Source organism: Alligator mississippiensis, chromosome 4 (assembly GCF_030867095.1).
Source record: "Alligator mississippiensis isolate rAllMis1 chromosome 4, rAllMis1, whole genome shotgun sequence".
NCBI classification, from domain to species: Eukaryota; Metazoa; Chordata; order Crocodylia; family Alligatoridae; genus Alligator; species Alligator mississippiensis.
The window spans coordinates 1,364,820-1,376,497 of NC_081827.1; the positions used below are offsets into that span (position 1 = coordinate 1,364,820).

General features: G+C 56.8%; 1 protein-coding gene across 1 annotated transcript; it reads left to right on the plus strand.

The window, feature by feature from the left end:
- Positions 1-2,132: 2,132 nt before the first annotated feature.
- On the plus strand, positions 2,133-7,346 carry LOC109284983 (regenerating islet-derived protein 4-like). Its single transcript, XM_059725473.1, has 7 exons — positions 2,133-2,174; positions 2,628-2,707; positions 3,186-3,280; positions 3,797-3,934; positions 4,147-4,261; positions 6,180-6,251; positions 6,971-7,346. Exons 2-6 carry the CDS (start codon positions 2,641-2,643, stop codon positions 6,245-6,247), a joined length of 483 nt encoding a protein of 160 aa, XP_059581456.1. The 5' UTR covers positions 2,133-2,174; positions 2,628-2,640; the 3' UTR covers positions 6,248-6,251; positions 6,971-7,346.
- The last annotated feature ends 4,332 nt before the right edge of the window (positions 7,347-11,678 follow it).

Genomic DNA, 11,678 nt, shown 5'->3' on the forward strand with positions numbered 1-11,678 from the left:
GCACGGGCCCGAGTGCCCAACTTCCTCTTTCACCTCTGGACCCACGGCCACAGGCTGGCACGTGTCCATGCTGGGAGGAGGCCCCTGCCGTCGGACCCTCTCCCTCCCTGGGAGTGAGGAACGCAGCATCCCTTGGCCTCGCAGGGGCCTCCTGCGGGCTGGGGAAACTGCTGGCCATGGCCTCGGGCCCTGCTGCAACTTGCAGGTCTCTTTGAAGGACTTTTTCTTGCTGCAGCAGCCACACAGGCCCCAGGCCAGGGCTGCAAGGGAATGAGCTCTGCCAGCTGCACCTGGGAAGAGGCAGCTGGGGCAAAGGGGCACAGGACCCTGGCTTCCTTCTGCTCAGGGGGACCAAGAGAAGAGGCAGAGGTCACAGAGCTGCAGCCTCAGATCGTGGCTTCTAGCGGCAGATGAGCCCTGAGCTGCGCAGGGTGTCCCTACAGGGCCAAGCCCCCAACAGCCTCCCTTGGGAAAGCACAGCCCCATGGCAGCTTCCCCATGACAGCAATGTCCACGGGCTGGCACCCGAGGCAAGGGGACCCCTTCAGAGACCAGGGCACTCCCAAGACAAAGAGGTGCTGGATCCTGCTGGGCTCTGCTGCATGGCGATGTCCAGACACAACTTCTCTGCACTTTGGTCTTTCCTCCTCCTCCTTTGCTCTTTCCACCGAAGCAGTGCAGGGGCAGGATGCTCGCAGGCATATGGTATAGGGGGAAGAAAGCTGGTTCTAGCTCTTGGAGGACAAGCACCAGTTTGACAGCTGAGCATCTCACGAAGCCAAGGACCCATTCGTGCTGTCTGCTGCCCTGGCCTTGAGCTGCTCATTCAGCTACACCTGCACAGAGACTGTCCTGGCCCGTCCCCATGCACTGCAACATCTGTACACTGTGGTCTCTGCACTGGTCCAGTGGGGTTGGCAACACTTGTTCCTATGCTATCTGATAAAGCCAATGCAATTCCCTGAGGCCCCATCTTTGGTGGGTCTGCAAAGGGCCCCAGGAAACGTCCAGGAAAGGGATGCATTGCACAAAGGAGGCAATGGATAAAATGCGGATTTCAGGAGCGGCCGGCAGATGCAGCCGGAGCTCATTTCCTTTCTGCTGTGCTTTTCTGTTGCAGAACGGTGCTGTTGGCTTGCTCCGAGCCACGTCCATCCTGGTCGTGATGCAGCCTGTCATGCATGGGCCTTGAGCAGGAAGGATTTCTCACCCCAGGGAGAGGAGATTTGTGACAGGCTGTTATTCCTCTGAAGCATTTGTTTTCCCTTGTACAGATCCCAATAAACACTACATACAGTGCAGTCTCTGGGCCGTGCCCTTCTCCACCAGAACCATGACCAGGTGCTTGGGTTCGGCTTCCACACCAGGAAAGCCAGTGTCGGTCCCACACTCATAGTGTTTGTCCTGTTGACGATGGGGAACTAGCCAGAAACCAACAAGATGTGGTTTTCCCTGGAACAAGCTTCCCTGCTCAGGAACATCCCTGCCCTTTCGCTGTGTGGCAGAGCACGGCCTGCCTGCTGTGCCCGCTGGCCCCCGGGTGGGTGGGAATAGCTGTTGGGGCTCCTAGTCCAGGCACTCAAACAGGGGTGGGTTACGCTTAGCTTCGCCTGTTTGTCTACTCTGTGAATGAAGGGGGACTTCACATGGGACGCTGGTGCATCGGCAGCACTTCTGGCTCCTGGAATGGACTAAAAGAAGGTGTTCGTGGAAGCTGGAGCTTATTTGTGCTACTTACAGGGACCTAGATAGGAGACAGGAGGAAGCTAAATAGCTCATTTTTAACAGTACAATAGGGTTCCCCCTGCAAGGAGGTGGTGGACACTTGTGCAGTGTGTGCAAGCACGCGGGCTGTCCCCAGGAGAGATGGTTCCCTCCCCTGGGTGCAAATGGGATCAGCAGTAGGTCCTGGCCAGCACCTGGAGCATTGGTGTGGAAGAGAGAGGAGGGGCAGAGAGTGGGGCAGGCAGGAGGCAGGGAGGGGCGGGGGGCAGGGGCAGATTAAGATCAGCTGAGGAGATGCGGAGCTGTGGGCTGGCCCTGCCTGCTTTGCATGTTCACACCTTTCTCTGATCCCCTCCCTCCTGCCAGCCTATAAACCCGCTGGGCACCAGCTGTGGGCACCGGTTGCACCAAACCCCCTGCTCCAGACCAGACCCCAGAGAGGTGCACAGGTGAGTCCTGAGCCCTGGCCCTTGTCCCCTCTGTGCCAGGGCCAGGCCTTCAGAGCAGCTCTGGTTGGGGCATGGGGGCCGCACGTGCTGTGCGTGAGGCACCCTGGGGAGGAGTCGCTGTGTCCCCCTGCCCCACAGCACTGTCCTTGCACCTGGCCCCGTGAGTCAGTGCTGAGCACCCGCTCCCTGGAGACCTGCTCCCAGGGTCCCTGCATTGTCTTGCTCTGAGGTGCTGGGGGCAACAGAGGGGAGGAAAGTGGAGGGGAGAGTCCGTGGGGCTGCTGCTGAAAGGACTTTGGCCCCAACCATGGGTCAGAGACCCCTGCCCTGTGAGGGATTTCATTGGGTCCTAGGTTTGGGGCCAGGCCAGAAACCCCACCTTGGGAGGCAGGGAGAGGTCAGTGTGGGGCACAGCGCGGCCTCCCAGGGCCCATCTCCCCTGTTTACCCCCAGGACAAGCGAGGAGATGAGGACCACTGCCTGCCTCATCCTGTGCCTCCTGGGCTGCCTGGTGCTGAGCCCCTGGCTGGAAGGTGAGTCTGCGCCGTGCTGGAGCCCCCGGGCTCTGCTACCCTTGGCAGGGAGCGCGTTGGTCCCACTCAGGCTCTCCTGGCCCCTCGGCAAGAAGGGCCCTTCCCCAGAGACCCCGGACCCGGGCTGCAGCAGGAGCCAGTGTGTCCCCCAGGGAGACAGGGCCCCCGCCTCGGCTCCAGGGAGAGATGCTGGAGCTGGGATACTGCCCTTCCCCTGCCTCTGTGTCCTTCTACCCTGAGAAATGCGATGCTGGGCTCTGGGGTCTCACCGGGGTCCCCAAATCCCTACTCTTCCTCCCAGTCACCTCCCCCAGGCATCTCCTCATGTGCCCTGTGCCCAGGGGCTGCTCTTGCCCCCTCCTCCCTGGGTCCCAGCCCGGTGCCCCTGCCCTCGGGAAAGCAACTGCTCTGGGGCTGGGGGAGAGTACACCAGGATGTCTTCCCCCCTCACTGCCCGCCCATCGCTGTCTTTGCACAGGGGCTGAGACCAAAGCCTGTGCCAACGGCTGGCTACACTATGGACACAAATGCTATGGATTCTTCAAGAATAAGAAGTCCTGGGCGGAAGCTGAGGTGAGCGCTGGTGGGGTGGGGTGGGGGGGTCTGGGCACGGGGTGCTGGGTTGGGATAGGACTGTCCAAGGGATGGGGGCTCTGGGGCTCCCTGCAAGGGCAGTCGCTATGCGAGGTACAGCCAGCCTGCAGCTGGAAAGGAGCTGGCTGCCACGGGCCCCAGCACGGCCCAGGGGCAGACATGGGCTCCCCGTGGGAAATGGGTCCTAAACTGGGCTGGTCAGAGGCGACGTGAAGCCAAGGGGCTGCCCGCAGGTGGGACAGGACAGGCTAGTGCAGGGAAGGGCCCAGGGGCTGGAGGGGAGCGTCTGGGGGAGCTCAGCGCTGGTGCGGGCGCACCTGGGTCTGAAGTGCAGGGGAGGGAAGCAGCTCCTTCCTCCTCTCACCCTGGAGCCAGGCTGGCGAGAGGCAGCAGCAGGCGCTTCCTCCCCTTCCCCTCCCGGTGCCCAGGCTGGTGCTGCTCTCTCCCCTCCCTGCCCTGGGAGCTGCAGACACAGCTGGTTTGCTCCTGCCGCAGGTGGAGTGTCAGACCTACTGCCACAGGGCCCATCTCGTCTCCATTCTCAACAAGGCTGAAACAAATGTAATTGCTGAGTACATCTTGAGAAAAGGTGCTAGTGGGCGAGTCTGGATCGGGCTCCATGACCCTTGGCAGGTGAGTGTCTGCTGCCCCTGCCCACCTACTGTGGTGCTCCCCAGCTCTGCATGGTCCTTACCCAGCCTTTTGTCCATCCCCTGCCTTCAGCCCTTCTCCATCTGTCCCCACACAGCACGAGCCATTCTTGGTCTACTGCTTTTTGGGGGTGCCCACCGCACATATTTCCAGGGGATGTTCCCTCCCAAACCTTTCCCTCCTCCTGTTTGCAGACCAGAAAGTGGACATGGACAGATGGCTCCATATACAACTATAAAGCTTGGAGACCGGGGCAGCCTGACAGTTGGTATGGGGTCGAGCACTGTGCAGAGCTCTTAGCTTATCGAGGTAAGCAGGAGGCCCTGACTCGCCTGTCAGGGCAGCGTGCTGGACACCCTGTCTCTTATACACTGACCAGTGGGAGGAACAGAGCTAGCCTTGTCTCAGCATTTAGCCCAGGCTGCAATAATTGACAGGATGTGTGTGAATGCACACACATGCACACGATATACAGGTGGACACGGAGGGCATCTGTCCTGGGGTGGGTGACTGATGGTCTGTGAAAAGGCACTCATGGCCATGGGTAGTGGTTGTGCTTCTGTGCTACTAGGCGGTGCAGGAGGCTACATAAGAGGACACAGGCCCCTCTGGCTGGCACCCGCTCTGTGCTAGAGATCCGTGCCCCCGGGTGCGGAGCAGGAAGAGCCATGAAAACACGGATTCACACCGGGAGGGTCAGTCTGCAGCACCAGACATGCCATCCCCGCTGACCGTGACTGGCCGGTGTCTCCATGGGACTGACAGGTTGATCTCTGCATGCAAGAAGGATGGGATGCTGCTCTGACATGGGCCACAGAGAGACACGCAGGGCTGTGGCAGGTCACTCTCGCCCCGCTGGCCACTCCATCGCTGACCTCAGGGTGGCAGTTTGCAGCAGCCAACTTTTAAACATCAGCTTGAATGGGAAGTTGTCAAGCAGTCGTTCAGAGACTGAACTGTGTTAGGTGGGGTTTAAAGGCAGGTTACAGGTCCTTACCCCATCTCCTGGGTTAGCTTCCGTGACCCGGTCTGTGTCTGTGGGTCGGTGGCTTGTTTGCTTCTCCCAGCACTGTCCCTCTCCCTTCCCTCTCCCTCCTCTTTTCCCACCTCTGTGCTCAGATCAGCCCTCCACTTCCTACCCTGCTGCACGCTGTGCCCTCACAGCTCTGAGATGCCTACCTGGGGAAGGGACAGGCTCTACTTTCTCACAGGCTTTTCCACGAGCGGCCATAATTGACAGGATCTGCATGAACTCACACACGTGTGTAGACGATATACAGATGCACACAGAGGCCATCTTTCCCGGTGTGAGTGACTGCTCTGTGAAGGGGCACTAATGGCCAAAAGCAGGTGTTGTGTTGCTGTGCTACTAGGTGCTGCTGACGGCTACATAGGAAGACGCAGGACCCTTTTTTACCCACCTTCTATGTTCAGAAGGTTCAGCCCACTTCCTACCCTGCTCCTCTAACAGCCCTCTCCCAGAAGTGAACTCACATTCACCAAAGCTTGTGCTTGCTGTCTATCTAGCTTAGTTATATCTATGCTGTCTTCATGTGTGCAAGTGTGCAGGGTTCCTGGCCTGTGCAGGAAGATGAGTGCATGTGTCAGTACCACTGCAAACACCCTTGATCCTGGCTGTGTGGAAGAGACCAGGAAGCTCCTGTGCAGAACAAGAGAGGGAGAAGCCACCGTCAGAGCTGTGGCCGCAGGGTGGTCTGATGAAGAAGAGAGAATGAGAAAACAAACCAGTCCCTAGGACCTGATTGAAGAAGCTGGGGCTGGAGCAGTGGTTGGACGGTGTGTGTTTGTGTGTGTGCGTGTGTGTGCAGCAGCCAGGCACTGACTGCACTGCACTGCACATGTGTGCGCCAGTGTGAAGAAGCCAGGAGACAGTGTGAGACCCGGGGCGTCCTGCCCTAAGCCCATCTGGAGAGAGGGCTGGGGGTTGGCAGTGTCCTGCTGGAAGAGCAGAGCTGGGGATGGGGCCGTGTCCAGGGGAACTGGGCTCAGTGCAGCTTCCTCGCAACGACACTGGACGGCACCAAAGGACCCGACTGCCGTCCTTGGTTTCTCTCTTCCTGTCCACTCTCCCCACTGTCTCCACTCTGCCCTTCCTCAGGGTCAAGGACAGGAGCTGGGATCACGTCCCAGAGCAGGGGTCAGAGTGGGGAGTGTGTTATGCCCAGCCTGTCCCCCTTCCCTCAGTAATTTCTGTGTTGTCGCCTAGGGTATCAGGAATGGAACGATAATAACTGTAGAAACAAAAACTCCTTCATCTGCAAGTACCAGCTCTAAGCAGGTGGGACAGCTTCTCCTTACTGCAGCCGTGCTGGGGCCCTGGGGGTGGGCATGTCACGCCCCTTGCACGTGCAAAATCTGTAGCCTGTGCAGATGGTGTTTGTCCATCTCCCACGAGAGGCTGGGTCCTGTGGGCATTGCTGTAGGTTGCAGTGAGCATTACTGTGGCTGCCAAGCCCTGTTTACAAATAATACAGGCATTTGTATCACCTCTGCTCACCCCTTCCCTGCCCCATGTCACCCCGGCTGGCTCTCTCATCTCCCAGACATCCCAGTGTAATTGCAATGGTCATGAACAGTCTTGCGTGCAGGCAGCTCCCTGAGTGTGAATGCATGTCACCTTCCCCACTGCCCTTCCCGTATGGGCAGGCCCCCCTTTGCTTCCCATCCCTCACTGGGTGGGGCAGAAGGGTGCTGCCAGGGGCTCCTCAGGCTTGGAGCAGTCTCTAAGCAGCTGCTTTCATGGCTCCTCTGCCCTTGTCCTGAGAAACCAGCCCTCCCTGCCCATGGGGAGGAAGGATGCAGGAGGAGGCGCTGGAGTGGGAGCAGGAGCCTGGGTTGGACTTGGATCCAGGTTGCCCCGGGACGGGTGGTTTCAGGGGCCCACATGGAGGCCTTTGCAGAGGCCAGGGATTTCCAGACAGAGCTGCCCCTGCCTGGGATCATCAGGCCTATTCGAAGGGTCTCCCCAATGGATCACAGTGACACTTGCTCTTTCAGGAGGTACACCAGCTCCTGGGATGTGAGCACTTTGCATCCAGCAGCTCGTCAAGGAGACCCATCCTGCAAACCCACCTGCTGTGCCCCATCCCCACACCGTTGTGCCAATCCATGCCAGCCCCACTCTCCTCTGCCCCCTCTTGCTCTGCTGGGCTCCTGTGTCTCCCCTCCCATCATCTGCATGATCCCAGCACAGGGCGGTGATAATAACCTTCCCCTTGGCATTCAGTCCCGTGTGTGTCTCCTCTGATCCCTGCCGGCCTATGAAGGGGAACGTGCCAGCTGAAATCATGTCTGTGTGATAAAAGTGCTTGCTGAAGTCTCTATGAAGATTAGCCCAAGTGTTTTTCTTGTATTTGTTTAGATATTAAGCTATATGTTGTTGCTAAGAGCCTAATTAAAGTTTAAGATGTAGTGAGGCCTTGTATAAAGTAAGGCCTAGTTAATTTAGCAAAGCCTTCAAGTAGTAAGGCCTTGTGATGTAGTTAAAATTAACCTTATCAAAAGAATGCAAGGCTTGTAGTGCTATTGGTCAGTCTCAGGACAGTTGAAGTAAAGAATCTAAGTGGCTGTACGCTATCGGGACCGTTTAGAAGCTATAAATTGGCTGGGACATCCAGAAATCATTTGGAAGGAAGATACAGCTCCGTGAAAAGGATTAGTTAGCTGTTGGCCTGGATCAGTGGGCTCGTGGATCTCCTGTGGCCCCTGCCTGGCTGCGAAGGGGAAGGGGCCATGTGTCTTCCTGGGCTGTCCTGGGAGCTTCCCTTACCCAGCACCTTGAGGGGAACGGAGGCAATGGGGAGGAATGAGGAAGGCCATGGCATAGTGGTTACCCTACATGGCATTGCCACCTGCCCTTGCACCCAGTTGTCTCCGGCACTTCTCTGCCCTTCCCCAGGTCAGACCACAGGTCTCCAGCCCAGGGTCTGTGTGAGGAGGTCCATGGGGAGGGAAGGGCAGTGCAAGGGCCTTGCCCAGCATCCCACAGGTGTGAGGGAGGGAGGCAGGGCCAGGTGGAAACACTGACCATGGCAGGCGTGTGTCACGGGTGTGGGGGGAGCAGGGAGCTGCACACCTGCTGTGGGGTAGTGGCAGTCAGCGCGTGTCCATGGTGCAGAGATGGGGTTGGGGTTGGTGCAGGGGTCATGCTCCCAGGGTCCCTAGCCTTGCACTGGGCTCTTGTGCTTATGGGGCAGTGCCTGTATCAGGCCAAGCCCCACTTCTGGCCCATGACAGGAGAGACAATAGCGTCTGCTGTCCCCCTACCCCAGACAGCTGTTTCCTGCTGTAGCAGAAGGTGTTGCAGCTGCTCAGGATGGCAGCAGGAGTGGGAGCCTGAGGGGATTTCTGCCCAGAGGACAAGGACATTTGCAGCAGGGGACTAGAGAGGAGGAGGAGGAGTGGGAGCCTGAGGGGATTTCTCCCTCTGGTTGTTACAGGCTGTCCATGGTCCCCAGGGATTCCTGTCATCGTACAGTGCTAGAGGTCATTTGGGCTGTTTCATCCCACCCTAGTTCATGGCCACACAATCCCTTCTGGGCCAAAGCACAGAGCTGGAGGGGCCCATTCCTGTGCCAGAGCTGGGGTGTCAGGACACCTCTCCCTGCCCCAGCCCTGACGGGGCTGGGCCGTGGTGCTGAGGGCAGAGCCAGGAAAGCCGGCAACATCGTCCCTTCAGCAGATAGGATGGAGGAGGAGGAGATGTGTGCACATGGCCCTGAACGCTCAGGGAAGGATTCCTGTCAGCTCCCTGAGCTGAGCCGATTGAGGCAGGGGCTGAGCAGGGCTGAGGAGGGCGATGCTGCGGGGAGTCCCCAGCAAAGGGGCAATAGTGCTGGGGGTGCAGGACTGTGGCCTGTGGGGTCCAGAGCAGGGGTCCTCATCTTTTTCCAACATGGTGTCCCGAGCCATTCCTTCTGCACTTAGTGCCCACATCTGATCTGTAACAGAAATCACTCTTTAGCTTAGATTAACATGTACTATGTCTGATTACCCTGTAGCTCAGGAAGCTGACAGGATTTCTCAGGAAATCTCCCAGTCCCTGCGGGAGAGGAAGGGTTTGAGTCCTGGGCTGCCCACATACAGGAAACTCTGATGACATGGCAGACACCAGACGAAGAGAAGTGGTGGCATTTTCTTGACATGCTAAGGGAGCCTGCCTTTGGAGTTATTTGGACCGCTAAGCTCCAGGACCCTGGTATCACCACACAGCAGTGCTTTCAGACCCTACAGGATGTTTTTGGACGGCCATCCCATGGCGGGGGAGCATACTGCTAACTGCTTAGCATGTTCCAGCATAAAGGTGAGGCTGCGTCCTCATATTTGTTACACTTGGAGCGGGTGTTGCAAAGAGTGGTTGTGCAAGGGGCCATTAGCTCCCTGATGGGGGGTGGGAAATGAGGGATGGGTGGAGGAGGGGAGTTGGCTCCACCCCAGAACCTGCCAGACTCCCAAGCCCTGGTCTCTGTCACAACCCAGTTAAGTAGTGCCCATGTCACAAGCAAGTAAAACCATTCAAAACAGTTTTTTTCTGCACTATGTTAACTAAGGGTTAACAATAATGATAGTAACCGTTTTTTTCTGCGCATGTCAAAAAGAAATTTATAACTGCGACACCAACATGAAATAGAACTTAGCCTTCTGTGCTGTACATAAATCATTATAATTGGTCAAAGAAAACAAGGAGTAACCCTATGATAACACCCTAGAGAAGACCGCTAGATAATTGGCGATTCTAATTAAATTTATGACATGGAGAAAAGCAATTGGCTATTACATAAATAAAACCCCTTCTTCACTTCCGTGAAGTGGGAGACCTCCGCACACACACCTTAAAAACCTCTGAACGTATGTGTGAGAGTAACTGACAAATTGATCACTTGTCAGTTTCCCTCGTCTCGACCCAATTCTCAGATGTAAATCGACGACCTGCCGGCCCGACCTTTTCTCTGCCCGACCCCTGAACTCTTATGCAGACCGACCTACGAACTATAAGCGATAACTAACCAAGTACCTCTGACCTCTGTCCTTCACCACCTTGACGGCGTGAGTAAATAATCTTGCTTTGCAACCGATAAGCGTCCGCCTAATTAATTCCACTCCAAGCATCACAAGTACCCGCCTGACGGCCTTTTAAGGCCCCGAACCCTTATCTGCCCGGGTGGGAGTCAGGGACAGCTGCTGTCCAGCTGCCCTGGGTCCCGACAGTCTCAAACTCACTGCCTGAAGGACTAATAGGCCCTAGGGCAGAGGTCCCAGTGGCAGCGAATGGCCAAAAGTATATGGCCATTCTGCATAGTGGGTCACAAGTGACCATCATATTTGAATCCTTCTTTTAAAAACACCTTCAGCACATGGTGTTGCATCCTCTTACTGGCGGGGTCTATGTGGGCTTAGCCAGAACCCGTACCCATACCATGCGTACTTAGAAATTCATATTAAGCTCCCCACATCTGTGGCTGGGGTGGAGAAGGAGGTGAACTCCATTGCCCTAATGTGCCCAGACCCAGATTGGATAAAGGAGGCCTCCCTCCTCATTGGGACTGTCATGGGATGGGGTCCTGCAGGATGGCCATGATCTCCCTAAGGCCCCCTTACCATGCCAAGTTGGCCCAATGGGCACCCTCGATTCTCACCCGCCACATCTTTGATCGAATGGTTGCTAGGAATGCTGGCTTTCAGTTCTTTTGGATACAGTCTTGATTGACTCTCTGGACTCCGTGGGTTTCCGGACCCCTGGTGGGTCCTGCTCCAAGATAGATGTTATAACAGGTGTTTGGAGCACCCTAGCCTTACGGGCTATGCGTGGCTCCAACCACCCCTTTACTACGCCCCAATCCTCGCAGATAGTACCGACGTTGTTTGGCCTGGGCCTTGTTGCAATTTGGCTCCCTTGTCCTTGCAGGGCTCTCTGCAGCCCTGTCTCACTCAGAGTCTCACTAGGGCCTGGGTTTTCCGCAGCTCTGCAAAGTGCTGTGCCCTCTCTGGCACCAGGGTCTGTGCACCCCAAATGCTGTGCCCTCTCGGGGTCTGCACACTGCCGTGGGCCCCCTATGAGGCCTCCTCCACCCCCTAATAGCCTCACCCAAACCACTGATGTTATACAACAATAAACAAAACACAAGTCCTTGGGCTGTAACATAAATTCAAGCTGCTCGGCTATAACCTCATTCAAACCCTACTGGGGAATGCTCCATCCCTTAACAGTATCAGAAGCTGCTGCTGAAGACAGGTGTCTCTCCTTTGCTTGCTCTGGGAGAGCTCCCTCCCCCTTGGCTGCTGGCAGGGAACTGCCCTCCCTGGGCCTGATCCTGAGGTTTATATGGGCCTTGCCCCTTCTGGTCAGCTGACCATGTGCAGGTGCAGGCTAATTTACCCTCTGGCTTGTTGCCCTGGTAACCTGCACCTGGGCTTCTGTCTCTCTCTCTTTGAGCTTTTTCCCCAAGCAGTTTCTGCCCTTCTAGGAGCAGGGTACCTTTGCACGCTGCAACAGGGACCAACTCCATTATGTTCCAAATCCTGGCCTGATATTGTAGGCAACAGGCTGACCCGGACTATCAGGACTGGTTACCAATGTACACTCTATGTTCTGAGTCCTATGCCCACTGGGAGAGAAAGTGTATGGGGAAATCCTCCCAAATACCAGGAGCTTTGCATTTCTCTGGGATGGTCCCCCAGAAGATCCCTGCCTAAAGCCAGTGGGCCC

What these genes read in the sequence shown, in the direction of transcription:
- LOC109284983 (XM_059725473.1), top strand. Translation starts at nt 2,641, where the DNA reads ATGAGGACCACTGCCTGCCTCATCCTGTGCCTCCTGGGCTGCCTGGTG. An exon ending in GCTGAGCCCCTGGCTGGAAG is followed by an intron (nt 2,708 to 3,185) that starts GTGAGTCTGCGC and finishes GTCTTTGCACAG; the next exon opens with GGGCTGAGACCAAAGCCTGT. An exon ending in AGAGCTCTTAGCTTATCGAG is followed by an intron (nt 4,262 to 6,179) that starts GTAAGCAGGAGG and finishes GTTGTCGCCTAG; the next exon opens with GGTATCAGGAATGGAACGAT.